General features: G+C 35.4%; 3 protein-coding genes across 4 annotated transcripts in view; 1 reads left to right on the top strand and 2 right to left on the bottom strand.

The window, feature by feature from the left end:
• Positions 98-5,270, bottom strand: LOC18587999 (NADP-dependent malic enzyme). The gene is made up of 19 exons (XM_018127573.1): positions 5,223-5,270; positions 4,706-4,887; positions 3,920-4,115; positions 3,449-3,600; positions 3,258-3,363; positions 3,093-3,158; positions 2,761-2,856; positions 2,584-2,655; positions 2,413-2,496; positions 2,204-2,302; positions 2,013-2,060; positions 1,876-1,929; positions 1,673-1,771; positions 1,479-1,568; positions 1,303-1,380; positions 1,114-1,188; positions 928-1,018; positions 591-719; positions 98-477 (listed from the first exon to the last, which is right to left on the bottom strand). The coding sequence occupies exons 1-19, from the start codon at positions 5,244-5,246 to the stop codon at positions 389-391; spliced, it is 1,830 nt and encodes a 609-aa protein (XP_017983062.1). The 5' UTR covers positions 5,247-5,270; the 3' UTR covers positions 98-388.
• LOC18587998 (protein SAWADEE HOMEODOMAIN HOMOLOG 1) lies at positions 9,355-12,950 on the top strand. Of its 2 annotated transcripts, XM_018127594.1 has the most exons (10): positions 9,355-9,734; positions 9,827-9,855; positions 10,527-10,612; positions 10,743-10,788; positions 10,935-11,073; positions 11,696-11,777; positions 11,955-12,006; positions 12,251-12,394; positions 12,487-12,606; positions 12,711-12,950. In XM_018127594.1, exons 3-10 carry the CDS (start codon positions 10,536-10,538, stop codon positions 12,762-12,764), a joined length of 714 nt encoding a protein of 237 aa, XP_017983083.1. In that variant the 5' UTR covers positions 9,355-9,734; positions 9,827-9,855; positions 10,527-10,535; the 3' UTR covers positions 12,765-12,950. The 2 variants fall into 2 exon arrangements, with proteins under 2 accessions (XP_017983083.1, XP_007012166.2); XM_007012104.2 differs by lacking the exon at positions 9,827-9,855.
• LOC18587997 overlaps positions 13,280-17,489 on the bottom strand; it is a 6,950-nt gene continuing 2,740 nt past the window's right edge. The window contains exons 10-18 of the mRNA XM_018127593.1: positions 17,176-17,394; positions 16,927-17,069; positions 16,671-16,845; positions 16,393-16,483; positions 16,094-16,251; positions 15,809-15,997; positions 14,464-15,724; positions 14,277-14,336; positions 13,280-13,629 (exon numbers count right to left, since the gene is read on the bottom strand). Of these exons, the coding sequence (XP_017983082.1) occupies positions 15,665-15,724; positions 15,809-15,997; positions 16,094-16,251; positions 16,393-16,483; positions 16,671-16,845; positions 16,927-17,069; positions 17,176-17,394 (1,035 nt within the window). The 3' untranslated portion in view covers positions 13,280-13,629; positions 14,277-14,336; positions 14,464-15,664. The remainder of the gene's footprint in view (positions 13,630-14,276; positions 14,337-14,463; positions 15,725-15,808; positions 15,998-16,093; positions 16,252-16,392; positions 16,484-16,670; positions 16,846-16,926; positions 17,070-17,175; positions 17,395-17,489) is intronic.

Raw genomic sequence — 17,489 nt, 5'->3', positions numbered from 1 at the left:
TAAAATTTATACATTTACATTGTTTTGATTCATGATATAATAAATGTGTAACAGAAGTCGTTGAAAAGATAATGTTAATTTCTTAAAAGAAGAAAGGTAAAAAGGACTGAATGTCGTGATTCATTTCAAATAGGACTAAATATAAGAGTTCTCCCAAAAATTTCTATGGAAAGAAAAAAAAAATTAATAGGTCCTAATAGGCTAATAGCTATGCCATAAACCTCAATTACAAGAACTAGAGAGATAACAGAAACAGAAGGGATAAACAATAAATGAGCCATAGAGAAACGGAGAAAAAAAATTAAAGGAAAATTGGGAGAAAACATGAGCAAAACGAAGTGAGCCCTGCAAATCGCAGACTAACAAAGTATAGGACTCTGCTTCACTTTCAACGGTAGGTTCTGTAGACTGGGCTGTACATGCAGCTCTCCGCATATTTAACGAGATCCTCAGGCTGAGGAAGATGAGAAGCCAGACCTAGGAACAAAAAGGAAATGGAGATGAATACGGAGGGCAGTGGTTTTAATAAGAGGTAAACAACTTATAAAGACAAAGCATGATCATGCATCAGGTTTCAGGTTGGAACTCACCAAGTTCATATGCCTTGGCTGCAACTTTAGCAGCAATATTCGCTGATATCTTTCTGATATTGGAGAATGGTGGGTATATCAGTCCCTTTGCAAAGTGTTCTTCTGTCACTTGTGAAGCCAAAGCTTCCGCTGTCACGAGGGAAAAAAGAGAAAAGCAGTTAGGTCCAATTTCTTACAGTTTGTATGGGTGGAAAAACAACCAAATGATAAATAAATAGTTGTAAAAAGGGTATTATATATAGAAAAAGTTTGTAGAGGCAGTGTGAGTGTGGCTTGATGGATCTAGTTTAACAGAGGCACAAGGTTTATTCATCTTAAGTTGATTTCATGCACTTACAGGCCGCCAAAAGCATGTCATCATGAACACGAATTGCACCAGAAATTATCACACCCAAACCAAATCCAGGGAATATGTAAGCATTGTTTGCCTGAATTACATCAAACAAGCAGATAACAATAAGTATAAAAAACTTTGGGTGCAAATAAATTCCATACTTCAAGATGCTTCAGGTATAGACAGAACCTGGCCAGGCACGAAGACTTTGCCATCATATTCAAAGGGGTCGAATGGGCTTCCACTGGCAAAGATTGCTCGACCCTGCAGATAAAAGGTGGAAAATGGTGAAGGTTTATGGACGTATAAAACTCCATGCTACATTTTAACAAGGCATCCCAGCTTACAGAACATAAAAGAACATTGCAGGTCATATACCTCACTCCATGTATATGCTTCTTCTGCGGTACACTCGGCTTGTGAGGTAGGGTTGGATAGAGCCATGATAAGAGGTTTCTGCAAGTCAACCATCAAGATTAGTACAAAACTCTTCTGTTGAGATGATATTAAAATGTATACAGAGACATATAGACAGACAGAGAGAGAGAAAGTACCTCATTGAAGGATGCCATGGCCTCAACAACCTCCTTTGTGAATTGTTTTCCTACCCCAGATGTTCCAATCAGGATAGTTGGCTTGATTGCCTGATTAATCAAGAGCAAAAGTGAGAAGGCAAGTTAAAAGGAAAAACCCCCCGAAACAGTTTTTTCTGGAAATATAGATAAATAATTCAAGACAAATTACACACCTTGACAGCATCTACGAGTTTCCTGACAGGTTCATGCTCATGAGCCCAAGGTATCTTGAAGTGTTGAAGTGACTCCTTACGAGAGTCAACAATTAATCCCTGCCACACAATTTAAAACTCATCAGAGTGAGACAGGATGGACAAAAGTATGCCATTTATAGACAGAATCTTTCCAGAAGATGTTTAGCTGAGATTCACAATACCTTTGAGTCTACAAGCCAAATCTTCTTGCGGTTCTCTTCAATTGGATTTCCATTCTGTCAAGAAACAGTATATATTTAGCCACAAAGATTTTCTGAGGAAACGAATATTTAGCACAGGAAATGCATAAAGTTTTTACCTGTTTTGACATCTCAAGAGCTATGAGCTCAGCTATACCAGTTCCAGCCTGGAGGAAAGAGGAGGAAAGGTTAAGTGATGTAAAGAAAAAAAACTCCTAAAAAATGATAAAATTTGAAGAGACTAATTAGTAGTAGGTGTTGTCTAGAAAAGGTAAGTTTCCTTCATGGTGTTGTGTTAATTGAGCCTTACCTCTCCTGCACCCAGGAATAAGAACCTATGGTCAGCAAGAGTTCCACCAAGTAATTTCAGGGCTGCAATAAGCCCTGCCAGCACCACAGACGCTGTGCCCTGCCATTATGAAGGAGTTACAAAATAAGAACGGATATTTCTCAAAACTAAAATAATGTTACCATCATTAATGAAAAACAGAAGAGAGTAATCTAGTTAGAGAGAATCACCTGTATATCATCATTGAAAACAAGATGAGTAGAACTGTATTTTGCCAATAGCTCAAATGCGTTGTGGTTTGCAAAATCTTCAAACTGAAAATCATGCTTATCTTATTCAGAGAACAGAGCATGTAAAAATCCAGAAGTAAAGGCTTAAAATGAGTATGAACTTATGATTACCTGTATTAGGACTTTCTCTCCATAATTCTGCTTAACTGCAGACATGAACTCCTGAAGAAGTTCAGCATATTCCTATACCATGGAAATCAATGTAATTTAGTATTTCAGATTAAGTATGCGGCATAGGAAACTATGACTGGATGGAAAAATGTAGAGAAAAAGGAAAAATCACCAAACCTGTCCAGTTGCCCTCCTTTGTTTAAGCCCAATATAAAACTCGTCATTTAACAACTTCTCATTGTTTGTCCCAACATCAATAGTTATAGGCAAGCACTGTAAATATAGAATGAAGGTTGTAAATAATTAAATATCAGTAGCTGATTTAGGAAGTAATTTATACTGTTAGGTTAAGCTGTAGAAAGCCTGAATAATATAGAAATTTGAATCAAACTTGTATATGCAATTAGGGAACTACTGCAGCATAACTGTAACTCAAATTTTCACTATAAACTCATCCATTGGGGAAAAAAAAATCAATCATGCAACAGAATGGTTTTAACAATGCTTACTGCTGAGGGACGGACTCCTCCCAGAGCTGTGTACAGGGAAAGCTTTCCTACAGGTATACCCATTCCCTGAAAACAATCATAATATTAAAAATCATTAAGTTGGTCTATAAGAGAGAGGATCACTGTTCCAGTTGACTCACTACTTCAATACAAATATAGCATTACCTGGCAACCCAGATCACCAAGTCCCAAAATTCGCTCACCATCAGTGACAACAATAACTTGAACACTTCTCTCAGGCCAGTTTTTCAATACTTCAAGAATCTTCCCCCTGAGAGAATGTGAGGCTTAGTTATTGTTATGCAACAGCAACATATAAGAGGAAATACATACACAGGACACAATCAAATACATACTTCTCTTTCAAACTGATGTAAAGACCCTGAGGGCGCCTGAAAATGCTCCCATATTTTTGGCAAGCCTCACCGACTGTTGGAGTGTACACAACTGGGAGCAGTTCTTCCACATTATCAATGAGCAGCTTGTAGAATAGTCGTTCATTCCTCTCCTGCAAATGCAATAGACCATCAGTAAAGGTAAGTTGTCAATAGCTGTCATATCACTAGCCTTTGTGACACAAACATGCTTTGTTACACGGACTCGAGGGGGAGGGAGTCTTGAATACAAATATATGTCCCACGTGAGTACGTTCAATAATTTTAAGTTTCTTCATATATTTAAAGAATCAGACCTCCGTACTCATGTTCGTCGGATATGTGTTAACATAGCAAACATGGACTCAACTGAAAGTGCAAGAACTTAAAACAACACTTTAAATTCACTTGAATCAACTCCCAATGTGGGCTATGCAACACATGAACAAGTACCTGAAGATCCATCATGGCCACGTATCGTTGCAAAGGAACTTTATACTGGCGAAGGTTATGCATCAGCCTCTTCCCCTGAAGCTCCTGACTGAAAACAGCAGGGGGCAGAAGGCCACGCAGGTAGTGGGCATCTCTCTCTTTCTCAGTGAAGGCCAGCCCTTTGTTGTGACGTGGGTCCCGCATCAAGGAATACCCACTGCAACAGGAGTAAGAAAGATCTAAACTTTATATGTATGCATAAGAAGGAAGAAATAACAGTAGCTTTTCTGTTTATCTTAACAAGGCATCACTTTGTTTGCAAGTTTCGGTTTTTTTCCCTTTATTCTCAAGAAAGTGTTGAAATCATTAAAAACCCAGAAAAAATAGTATATAATCATTGAAATTATTAGACACAAAATGAAAAATCAAGCATTAACGTGTTCTATTATGGCAGTGAGTAAGTATGTGAACAACAGAAACCACAGTGACAAATATAGTGGTGCAATTTGCAGTCTTGTAGAAAAAAAATATTGACAGAAAAGACAAATATGATAGAAGATTTAACTATTGTCGTTATATTACCAACACAAACGTTATCTGCAAAGATCAACAAAGGAATGATCTTTGGTAATTTGCAGATTAATATTGAAATTGTTTTAGATCTAAAATGTCTGAATGACAATTATTACTATTAGTTCAACTTTAACAAACATCAGGTGAAACAAATACCACTTTCGAGTTTTAACAAACCAAAAATCTAAACAAAAAAGGAATATAGGCATTGGTGCAGAAATGTGGGTAACTCACCTAGCAACAGAGACAGTCCAAGGAGTGACAGGCTGATCCATCGTGGCACTATCTTCACCGTACATATCCTCAACACCGCCACCAACAGCGGACTTGTTATCCACTAAATCACCACCGTTCATCATTGTTCTCTGCAATAAGAAAGACCAATATTTTCTTTCTTCTCCACCCAATACCGCTCTCTGCAAAAGCAAAGCTTAAAACAAAAAAGAAAGACAGAACAGGAAAAACAGGGCAGAGAAAGACAAGCTTTTGGCTTTGTGTTTGTGAAAACAGAAACTAACCCAACCTTTTTTATAGGCAAAGTAAAAGCAAAGCAAACGAAATAGCCAGAAAGATTGTTCAAGGAAAGTTGAAAATCAAAGCTTGGGTTGCTTTCTTTAAATGTCAAAGAGAATAAAAAGTTAACAATTTTTGTTTACTTTGTCAAAGAAAAAAAAATGTCAGGGTCATAACAAACTTGCAACGTGGGAATAATTGAATAAAGAAATGAATGAGTGATAAATGATGGTACTACCGTAAGTCTTTTCAATGATAGCATCCTGTTAGGAAGGAGAGGAACGTGGAAACGACTCCTGCTGCCAAACGCAATATATTTTCCGCGTTTTCCTATATAGAGAGAGAGAAAGTAAATCCTTTCCCTTTCCTGTTTGTTTACCGCGTTTCTAGAGAGAGAAAGGCTATTCACTCGTTCTGATTCTAGTATGTTGATGTTGCTTTTTTCTCGCTTGTACAATTTTACTAACTATTTAAGCAAAAAAAAATCATAAATTAAACTGTTGCTTAATTTTTTTGTCCCTTTTCCTTCCACGTGAAATTATTAGCACAAACAATTGTCTGGTTATTGCGTGCCTTTTCATCTAAATTTTATTCATTAGATATTATTTCTGCGTCCAGTGTTTTTCTGTCATCAATTTATAGAAAGAACAACTGCTTTCAATTATTTCGCCGCCATTAATTACATAAGACTAGATTTTATCTATATATATATATTACTACATTAATTAGTTCGCTCAAAGGGAAAAATAAATAAATGAAGAAGATCTGTTTTCCTGCTAGACAAGTTTTGTAAAGTTAAACGCAGTGACAATACCTACTACGAGCTTACATGTCGATCTCATCAGGAACCCAGTTTTTTTATTGCTAATATCAAATTAATTTTCTTTCCTATCTTCCTGTTTCTTCATATTCTTTACATGGTTGAAATTTAGGGTATCTGAATTGTCATGATCTGGTGTTGTTGGTCAATGTAAAGCAGCTTCTGATGAGGCAGGTGGTGACTGGTGAAGCTGGAACTGTTTGAACAGTTATTTCCGACCTACCCTTCTTCATTTGTTGCTTTATGGTGCAAGGAAGACCTGGTCTCTTTCGAGTGCAAAGACACATGAAGACTTTTGACCTGACCGAGTATTGCAAACTGTCCTCCACAAGCCCTATATTCCTCCTGCATTCACACATTTTCAAAGCTAATTTTCTTCCTGTCTCCCTCATTTTCTACTGTATTATCTTTTTTTTCTTCTTTCAGGAAAATGAATAATACTAGTAAACATCAGATATCTCTGTATCATAGAAAGGTAAATGTCACTTCGACTACCATTTTTATTACACAGAGAAATTCGAGCTTTGTAGGCGGCTGATTTGCAGTACTAGTAGGTTGTAGTCTAGATTCAAGGCTTCAAGTTTGGATTTAAATAACCTAAAATTGGATTAAGATTTTAAATGCTTTTTAAACAGAATAATAATTTTGTAAATAGGTATAGTAACAACAACAACAACAAAAGAAGTGATCATCTAGTCCATCCATGGTTACTGTTCAATTTCCCTCTGTTGACGAATGACAGACCCCTAAATTGTTTGTTTTTCATATGGACAAGAAGACTTTTGAAAAACATATTTTTCCCAAAATTAAAAAAGAAAAGTCAGTAATTAAAACATTGAATTTGTGCTATCTATGTCCTTGTTCAATCCTGGAGGGATGCAAAAGGGAAGTCAAGTAAAGTACTTCCTTTGATCAAGTAAACAACTCCCATGCAAATTATATACTAGTATTTGATTCCTTTTTCCTTAATTTCAATTAACAAACCCTTTTGTATTCCCACTTTCTTTGAAGTTTTCTTCCTTTTCTTAAGTATTACTGAACAGTGGTTAATTGGCTGACTAATTAATTGTCCATGTCTTTCAAGAATTTTCAGCTATTAATTAAATTCTTTCAACATGCAAAATTCCAGCGTTCAAAAGTTTGTAGCTACGTGTGAAAGAAATCTTGATGAGCTGATGAGTCAACACGATAATATTAGTTAATAAATAATAAAAGAAACCCTTTGAAATCGTCCTTTCCTGGCTACCTCACCGCACCAGAGATTGTCTACTATTCGGAAAATGCGTGCATTTTTACCTAACAATGTCCTTTCAATGTAAGTCTAGGCGGCGTATCTTCATTATACATTGAATTGAATTTTCTTTTTATATGATTTGAAGTCAGTCTTCAAGGCAAACTTAAGGATCCTGATAATTTAAATTAATCTATTTAAATATGTATTAACAATAAAATTATTTAATTAATCATGATTTCCTGTTCATTTGATATATTTTTGGAAGGGTGGGGAGGGCTGGGGGGGAGGAAGCAGACCTGCAGTAAGTTTCATGCCTGCAATAATTATATGTTATGTATTTCATGTCTAACTATCTATGACTAAGATAATTTAATGAGACAAATTAAACTGAATCCCTAGGTATAATGTTATTAAATTTTTAATTTAATTACTTGATTATGGAAATGATGAAGCATGGGTGCCTAATTAATTAACCAAAGAAACAGCATTCCATGCACGTTTTGCTTGCATTGGCCAGGCTCGGCATCTTCCAGCTGTGCCAAAACTCAAGCCATAAAACCCAAATGTCCTGTCACCTTGATCCAAACATCTATTTTTGCGCCCTTTTTTTTATATATTTCTTCCTATACTAAATTAAAAATTCATGCATTGTATCGAATGTAAGCAAGCAAGCAATTTGTTCCTTTAGAAGATTTATTTGCAAAAAGGACAGACAGCTAGTTATAGGAAGCAAGAAAAGGAACAAATTAAAAATTGATATAGCAATTTTTACAAAAATAAAAACTAAAATTGAAATTGAAATGTGAAGCTTATGCAACACATATTGTAGTATTTTATTACGCCAATTGGGAGTAGTTTAATTAGGTCTATTTTCAACAATAATAGACACTTGTCAAGCAATTACACCCCAATCATAATCCCCATAAAACCCGACTTTAAAAGTAAGTAAAGTGATTTATCGTATAAATAAATATATAAACTCATTACATCATCATATAAAAATAAAATATTATTAATTTTAATTGTTACGTTATAATCAATTAACATCAATTATATATTTTTATTTTTTATCGTCACGGAATCTAATACATAATATTGAAGTAAGCACTACATATGATCTTATCAGTGATACGATATTCAAATATTTAAAATATATTATCCAATCATATATTTATTTTATTTTATTTATTTAAGTGCATATTTTAATGTCACATTTTTTATTTTTTTAATTTAATAATGTGAATATTTTTTAAAGTTATTCATATATTTTGATGTCAGCCAATAATATTAAACTTGGTTTTTGGGCTTATGCCACTTTCCATGTACGAAAACAAGGTGAATTTACAGTGGTAGATGCCAACCATTCCATGCATCTGTTAGGTATGGACGTGTGATCTTCCCCCGACTTGTTAGGCTACGGTAATTATGCATTTAGTACCACTTCTTTGTGGTGCTTTTTCCCCTACAACGGACATCGAAATGTGAAATAAATGAGATAAAAACTGTGCCTTAAGCTTGTAATAATGCAATGAAAATTACCATCACCAACCAAAAAGGAACCTTTCCTACCTAAAAATATAATGCCACACCTTCTCGCCCATGGTAATTTTCCAAAGCCATTGGGCAAACTCCAATGTCCAATCCTCTAAGCTAAGTATTCATCCCCCATCATCATCATCTAGTGATAGAAAATAAAATCAATTACTCTCCCATTTATTAGATTTATGAACAAGGTGCTTTAATTGTTGTTTTTTTTTCTATGTCACGGGTCTGTATTTTTAATTCAAAAAATATCTATTAAGTAGAAAAAGATCCTTATTTATAAACTCAAAACTCGATATAAAATTCATAATATTCTACACTATTTAATTGTGTAATGACCTTGTTGTATTGATTCTTTCATCTATAAAAAAAGGAAAATCTATTTTGATTCGAACTTATCTTAACTCTGATACCTCTCTCAATAAAAAATTAAGTAAACTTTGATACTATTTGTCGTAAGTTCGTATTTTTAATTTAAAATATATATTTATTAAATAAAATTTTTATTTATAAACTGAAAATTTATTTTATATTTTATTAACATAATATCTGTGACACATGATAAGGATGCATAAAAGGTAAGAGCATTTTCATTTACAACAGGTAAAGTTCATATAAAATCTATAAAACTAACTCCTAATTTGTTATACAGCGGTCCAATAAAGTTAAGTAAATAGCGGCCCAAGGCCCAAAATACGGAGAAGGGCGTAATGCATGTATACTCAAAATTTCTTGTACGGGGAGTATGAATCATTTCCGAGTTGTATATTTCGATTTGATTTTACGCTGCAAAGGAAAGCTTCTCTTCTACTGTTACACTCCAAAGGCTCCAGCCTTTTCTATAACCCAAAAGCTAGTAGTAAAAAATTGAATCAAAGACTCCCAACACTGCAAAGGCGCTTAAACTGGCATTCTCTGTACAACAGAGTCTCTGAAACTTTAAAGGCTTTAGGGTTTTCCGAATTATATTAAATGTAGAGATTCCCTAATCCCCAATCGTTTCCCAATACCCCCCACTAATTTATAGAGGGAAAACTTTCAAAGTTTCTATTTGGGGAAAAAAAAGAAAAATTCTGTTTTTGGAGTGTTTGATGGACCGTCTCCGCCCAAGACAGAGACAGAGACCTGTCTTCTCTGGATTTACGAAAGCTGAGGTAAAAAAACTCTTTCTTTCTCTTTTAAGTGGCATTTGTTTATCTGGGCATTCACCAGTTTGTCCAATTGCTGATAACTGTTTCGGTTTTAGCTGTCTTCTCTGGATTTACAAAAGCTGAGGTAAAAAAAACTCTTTCTTTTCTCTTTTAAGTCGCATTTGTTTATCTGGGTATTCTCCAGTTTGTCCAATTGCTGATAACTGTTTCGGTTTTAGCTGCTACTGTGTGTTTATTTTCATGTGTTTTATTTTAAAAAAGAATTTTGTCAGGTTGTTGTATTAATGGTTTTGCTGATAATAGTAGTTTGGTTTACGAATGAATAGTTGAGAAATTTTGCTCCAAATTGAGGGATCTTGAGCAAATGGTGTTGTAGAATTTTGACATTATTCATATATTTCAATCCCAAAAAGTTTCTTATATTTCTTAATGCATTGTCCTTTTATTCTGCTTCTGATTAGCCCAAAGACATGTTGATGTTATCTGTTATTTTTCATGAACATGTGAAGTTCGAGTTCTTGTCTTGATTCTGGTTTGTATTACGTGGTTGTTTTGTGATGTTTTGCACATGTGTATTGGAGTTAAGATCTTTCTTGGTTTGGCATTGTACTAATGTCCACTATGTTTTAATGGTGTTGATTCTATCCTTTTGCTATAAGCGAACCAATGTGATTGTTATGCTAAATTTCTGTCTTAACTGTTGAGATGCCTCATGTTTTTGGCCTCTGCAAAGCTATTATGCTGAGGGACTGCAAATCATATATTCGACCCATGTTGTTACCTCCTTATGTATAGATTGAGAAGATGGAGAAATTTTTAATGGAATCAAGAGAGCTGTTGCAGAGCAAGGAGTTTTGTCAAAAAATTGCAAGAAGTTTTAAGTTAGTAGCATTTCATGTATATATCTTTTTAGTTCTCTCCCCCTCCCCATGCCCCTCCCCCTTTCTTTTCCCCCCTTTTAAACTAACCACATGAGTTATCTTGGACTTAAGATGCATGTTGTCTTTGCAGTTCATCGTCAGGTCGTGCTGGCAAACCTATTGTTAAATGGACTGAGGTCTTTTTTTACTCTACACTTTCTTTCATTTTCTGCATTACTTTTCTTATTATTTCTCCTATTTTTCTTCAATTTTGATTATGTTGTTTATATTTAACAGTTCAGGAACTCTCCTATGATCTCTAATTTCATAATTTTTTCTCCAGGTACAAAGCTGGTTCATAGCTAGGCAGCAAGAAAGCACATCCAAAGTTGCTTCCTTGACAGATACATCCAAACACAAGTCCAAAATCCCTGAAACTTGCCCTCTAAACGATGGACATCAAAGTACACAGATTCTTAAAGGTGTGCTTTTGGGAATTTGAAAAAATTGTTCAAAATTGGGAAAGTTCCTCTGATATCTGGTTGTTATAGTACTTTTTTAATCTAATTTGCTAATGACTCTCATGCAATGGCCTGTTTTGGAAATATGAAGCTCTATAATCATCAAGGACATGGCTACATAATTTGCGTTATCCATGATGTTATATAAACTAATTGTTCACACAACCTTAAATTTTATTTTTAATTGTTCTTGCCGATGTAAACAATCATAATCACAAAATCACATCTTTATTTCTCTTTAAGCAACAATGCAGAGGAATTTCCGAAGTGGAGTGGCCTTCCATACCCTAGTCTTTTTTTTGCTTTACTTGTAAAGTAAAGCTTTTACCTGTATAGACTAAGAGTCTCTAACTTAACATATGAGTTTTCAAGTGTTTATATTTACTCTCTCTTTCTATTCTACTGGTGCACACATCTTACATAGGTTTCTTGGTCATGTCTGCCTTTGCTTTTTGATCTAAAAACCATGAAATAAAAGTGAAATTGGAACCTTTGTTACTGAATTGAACCAGCCCTTTCTCGTGTTTGGAGAAAAGCATTTTGTTTCCCCAATGCTAATTTTTTTTCCCCTCTCTCTCTCTAGGAGTGGTTTCAAAAGTGGGAGGAAAGGTCCCAGATCTATCAGAACTAGAATTCGAGGCAAAGTCATCAAAAGATGGTGCATGGTAAGCCCATGAATCTGCACTAATTCGATAGCGATCGTGTAGGCTTCCTATTATTATGATTTTTCTCAACATATAGAAAACAACAATGTAAATTAACATGCATTTATTCTTTCATGTCATATGAAATCTAGTAATTTAAACCTGCTCATGCTGGAGTAACTTTATTTTGATGTGCAGGTATGATGTTGATAACTTTCTCACTCACCGATTTCTTGGTTCTGGTGAAGCGGTGAGTATCTAAATAATACTATTGCATTCACTTTCTAGACTGACGCTCATCGTGAGCTAATTTTAAAATGGTCATAGTTGTTGTCAAACATCTTGTGGCATGACAGAGTCAAATTGATATGTAGGAGTAAGCAATAATAGGGTGATTTTTAGGTTGAAACAGTGGAAACTTCTTAAAAACAGTTTGTTGTATTATAAGTATTTATTTTAATAAGTCATTTGATAAAATATATTGTTTGTTAAAGGAAGTTCGTGTTAGATTTGTTGGATTTGGGGCTGAGGAGGATGAATGGGTTAATGTAAAGAAGGCAGTACGTGAGCGATCCATTCCGTTTGAACATACGGAATGTGACAAGGTGAAAGTTGGAGATCTTGTATTATGCTTGCAGGTGACCTTTGATGCACTCATTGTATTTGAAATTTCTCCGGTAATATTCCAACTCTTTGCTACTTAAATTAGTTTTCCCGGCTTTCATTTTAGGAGAGAAGAGACCAAGCAATCTACTATGATGCTCACATCATAGAGATTGAAAGGAAAATGCATGACATAAGAGGTTGCAGGTGTCTCTTTTTTATTCGATATGAACATGATGGCTCTGAGGTAAACATTGTACCTTTCTGTTTCCACCGTGAGTACAAGAAAATTGTTTCCTTTGAAGCTGCCAGTACTGATGTTTCAAGTGTTTTTCTTTTTCCTTCTGCTAGGAGAGAGTTCGCTTGAGGAGACTGTGTTATATTCCGAGCCAACAAATCAGATAGTTTCTACAAGGATTCTGACTTATCTTCTATCTGTCAATCACAATTTTGCATTTTTTATCTGGGTGGGGTAGATTTATTACTGATGGTTTATTGAACAAGAGAATTACAAATATGTAAATCTGTCAGTCTGACAGCATCCTACAAACATTGAAAAATATTACATAAATCGAGCCGATTTCAAAGGAATCAACGCCCCCAAGTGCCTAACCGGCTAATGCAAGTACACTATTCTTGTAAGAGTTTTTCAAAAGGATGATTTGAACTTTCACTCGTACACTAATTAGTGATACAGTAAAATGACAACATTAATCTCAAACGTGTAAGCAGCAAGAAATACCGCTGCAATCATGGCATATAACATGTTCAGATAGGCACTGAACAATGTCAAATTTCAATGCTGGCATTTGGTGGAGCTACTAGTGATAACATGAATACATGCCCTGCCCAGGTAAACCCTGCAGCTCTTCTATAAACTTACAGGATAGAAACAGGTGTAGCAACTTACAACCTCAAAATGACGCTATACGAAACCACCTGTTACATTATGGTCAACGACAACCTACACACCTAATAGATATAATGTCAAACAAGATAACATGTCACAAAAGTAACGTTGCTTTGGCACCAAAAGCAAGTACAGATACAACTTTTTTCTGGACAAACTGCCAAAACATTTATGCTCATTGATCTTTAGATGAGAAAATTTCCCTTCTCAATGAACTCATGTTGAAGATCTTAATATTCTGGTCTTGAAACAGCAGAGGCGTATCACAGGAATGGTTCAACAATTCTCAAGTGAACTTCAGCATCTAGGTTTGCTTTGCAAGAAGAAAAGTTTCCAACTCCCGGCCTCCTAACAATTAACCTGGGAAAGGGGAAGATAGAAGAGAGGTACGATAAGGAAAAGTGATTACGCACTTAAATACTTAATTCACCATTTACCACTATAATGCGTAAATAAATCAGTTTATAAACATATGCAGTTAAACAAGTTAATTTTAAAATTTTTGGCTGTAGGTTTCTTTTCCAGCACGACAGGCATCCATATAGCATAGCATGCCGCTGAAACAGTTACCACAGAACGTTGTGACAAACACCCCATTATATTAGACGATTCACAAATGCATGGACATGCAAGTGAACAGAAACAAACTTGCACACCACATTGCCTTATTGTATGATAAGTCACTGAGCTAGAAAACAAAACTCTCCATTCCCTTAACCCAGACCCTATAAGGAGAAATTCAAATCAATATTATAGATTCTTTAACCACAATATCAATAACTTTCATCATGTTAGAAAAAGTTACTTAGTATTTTGATGCCACATATAATAGAATGCACAGAGGTAATGAAAGTAGTGCCCCAAGCATTACCAGGAGCTGGTAAGTGCTTGTATTTCTGTATCATCAGTTCCAATCACAGAAGGCAAAATCAGACATGGACAAGAATTCATCAGGTACTCCCCAGCAAAGATGAACATATGAATTGCTTAAAAAGCCGTATGCTTACCACTTTAAAAGCAGGAGAAGTATACAGTTGGAATTTTCAAAGATCAGCCTGAAGCTATACCTGAAAAATGTGCAAAAACATAGAAAATAAAAAGAATGGCCCATGTACACAAAAACTGCTCGGAAAGTGTACAATTAGTCACATGACCTAAAAATATGCATCAAGTTCACTTGTGAAAGTTCCTTACCAAATCAATACTGGTTGGTCTCCTGGCTGTTCCTTAGCAAAAACTTTTAGGCACATATAAAAGGCCTCTGCTGCATTTCTGCTTCTGAGATTTTGACATCTGTTAATGATACAAATGCATCTTGTACGCTCACAATTGGAGCCTACGACAAAAAATTCACTACATAACACCACTCTAAACTCCAAAGTACAGCATTGAGATAGGGTTAAGAAACAAATTGTGAGCTAAAAATATGGCATTATTAGACTACATCAGCAAACTATTACAAATTACCACTATGGCATTCAAAAGGTAAAAGAGTATTAAAAGGTTGGTACACTGAAAGATCACAACTTCAATTATTCAGATGCTTATCCACAATGGACGGTAAAACTTGATGGGAAACAGATATATCACCTCTAGCATGCACCTAATGAAAACAACAGCATGAACTCACTCATATAAGAAAAGAAGAAATAATGGGATAAAAACATCTACCCCAAATAATTTGAAACAATGGGGAGTTTGGCAAAAGGATGAGGTATTTGTAGTTGTGATTGTGTTATTCTAACTGTCCATAAAATATTCAGATGGATCATGTGCTGCATGCACTGGATAGCTTTGAGGGAAATGAGAATACTAGCATCAACTATAGCGCAAAAGTTAATAATGATATCCCATTACATACTGTTGCTTCAAAATATACAAAATAAGTAACATTCTCTCTTCTTTAGGGTCAAATCAGACATCCCAGAAGTGAAAGGGTGAAAGACCATTATGATCTTCTAGTCCAGAAAACAAGGCTAGACATAGTACAGACCGAGTAACTCAAGGCATGTAGACTCCAGCATAAAATCATCATTGTAGATTCCTTAAACACCATCAACAATGAAAACATAACCTGTGCACTTCCCTTCAACCAAGAAATTATAATTTCAAAACTATACAAGTAAGGTAAGAACACCCACATCTAATGGGACAAAAGATCTGAAATTAGCTCATAAAGATTTGACTTGATTGAATGACAGTGCACAGGTGGTTGAAAAGACGCTACATGATGGTGACGATAAAGTAGAATTTTGCATACATCAACTCCCAAATGCTGCCATCAATCAATCTGGCTAAAGAGCTTAGTTCCCTAAAAATGAAGCAGCAGAGCCGTCTTGTCATACATATGCACGATCAAATAAAATGTGTGGCATCTGAACAAAATTGTGGCAGTTCACGAAACAGTTCGACCATAGCAAACTGATGCAATATATAGATTCTTCGCCCATTTCTCCTGAGGAAAAAAGCACTATGTAAACATTTACACTTTTAGGAAGAAAGGATGAAATAAGCTAGCGAACAGAGTTGAATGCAATACCTTCACATGAGTGCTAGGAAACGCAGAAGTTCGGAGGGTCTCCTGAGTTTCATCTGCAGGTTTTCTTCTTGGAATACTAAGAACAAAAGCAGCTTGATCCCAAGTTGCAGCAGTTGATGTGATGCGGTAGCCACTATCCCACCTCCGATGAATACCTTCACTAGGATAGAGAAAATCTAATTCTACAACCTGCAAGTGGACCCAAAAAGGATATCATCAGGCCATATGCATTTTGTTTACTACAATGGAGTGCATCAACAGATATTCTTGAAATCCACTAAAAACCTGGTCAGAAAATGGAGCACCACGCGACATAACAATCGCCCATCTGCTTCCGGCAGTGGCCATGGCAGTCACATAAAAACCCTCCCTCCATTTTTTGTGGATCCACTTAAAGGGAAACGAATCGCTAACTTTGTAAGATTGCTGCAAATACTGCGTCCCTACATTCAATAAAGCAAAAGAAATAAGATATAGACTACATAAATAAAAAAATGGTAATTTCTTGTGGAAACCTCCTATTTGCCAATGGAAATGTCAGTGTGGGAAATGCAATATCACAATTGAAGAGCGTGCAAACTAACCCTTAGACATTACAACTAATGAGCTCCCATTATTAGCTCCTGCAATTGCACTGATGTAGTGATTCTTTTCCCATTGCTCCATAATCCATTCCTTCAGAAAGTAACAAAATTGATAATTAATATTTGTGCCAAACCACAAACCAAGAGCTATTTACAATAGTGTTTGACATACATAACTAAGTGCAAATATCACATTAGCATGCAACTTAAAATGAAATATATAATGTAGCAGACTTGCAATAGATAAAGGTCTTAGAATCCAAAGGAACACAAGCAACCTTATGAAGAAAGTATGGTGAGAGGTCATAAACTTGAGCAGTGAAGCCAGTGCCAGCATCCATAATAAGAGCCCATAGGTTCGAACAAGAAGCCACACTGCTGATAAATAACCCATCTTCATTTCCTTTCTCTATGTGTTGGGGAAGCCTCACATCTGCCACATTATAATGATATCTACAACAGGAGATAGAAATTATCAGCATTTATTCTTATTCATGAACTTGTAAAGCTTGATAGTGATCTTATGATAGATACCTTTGCTTCATAGGCCTACGAGCATTGTACACACTAATCCATTGTGTTGCAGGCATTCCCATTCGAACCTTCTTCTTTGGCTGTTCATCCTCTTCCTCCTCCATCGTCAACCGTCCTCGCTTATGACCTACTTGAAATATAAGCTTCAAGACAAAAATATATGTGTTAAATGAGTTCCAACATATGAGATACACATCTTTCTCAAAGACAAGTCGAGCAAATAATGCAGAGACAAGAAGCCAAAATTACCTTCTGAGCACCATCAGTATTTATTGGCCTAATATCTGGATTTGGACCAACAATTCCATCAAATAGAGAGATATATTTTGCATAATTCGGTTCCTCATCAAACTTCAAATTCACCACATATTCAACAAACTGTCTGAAAGGTGCAGGGCAAAAGCAACACAAAGTTTCTGGGGAAGTTGCCATCTTCTTCTTACAAACAAGAAAGCCTTTATTTTCACCCTAAAATAGCCACTTGCATCAGAAATGTAACAGATAATATATATATAATATATATATATATATATATTACATATATATAATATATATATATTAAC

Source organism: Theobroma cacao, chromosome 9 (genome assembly GCF_000208745.1).
Source record: "Theobroma cacao cultivar B97-61/B2 chromosome 9, Criollo_cocoa_genome_V2, whole genome shotgun sequence".
NCBI classification, from domain to species: domain Eukaryota; kingdom Viridiplantae; phylum Streptophyta; class Magnoliopsida; order Malvales; family Malvaceae; genus Theobroma; species Theobroma cacao.
The sequence above is the reverse complement of the archived record's forward strand: the minus strand, read 5'-3'. Positions and strand labels throughout refer to the sequence as shown.

Bases quoted from the DNA above. Each gene is read 5' to 3' on its own strand.
- LOC18587999 (XM_018127573.1), bottom strand. From the start codon at position 5,246: ATGCTATCATTGAAAAGACTTACG. The intron at 4,888-5,222 runs GTAGTACCATCA...TTGCTTTTGCAG, and splicing joins TATCATTGAAAAGACTTACG to AGAGCGGTATTGGGTGGAGA. The intron at 3,601-3,919 runs GTACTTGTTCAT...TTGCATTTGCAG, and splicing joins TGGCCATGATGGATCTTCAG to GAGAGGAATGAACGACTATT.
- LOC18587998 (XM_007012104.2), top strand. From the start codon at position 9,672: ATGGACCGTCTCCGCCCAAGACAGAGACAGAGACCTGTCTTCTCTGGA. The intron at 10,789-10,934 runs GTCTTTTTTTAC...TTTTTTCTCCAG, and splicing joins CTATTGTTAAATGGACTGAG to GTACAAAGCTGGTTCATAGC. The intron at 12,607-12,710 runs GTAAACATTGTA...TCCTTCTGCTAG, and splicing joins ATGAACATGATGGCTCTGAG to GAGAGAGTTCGCTTGAGGAG.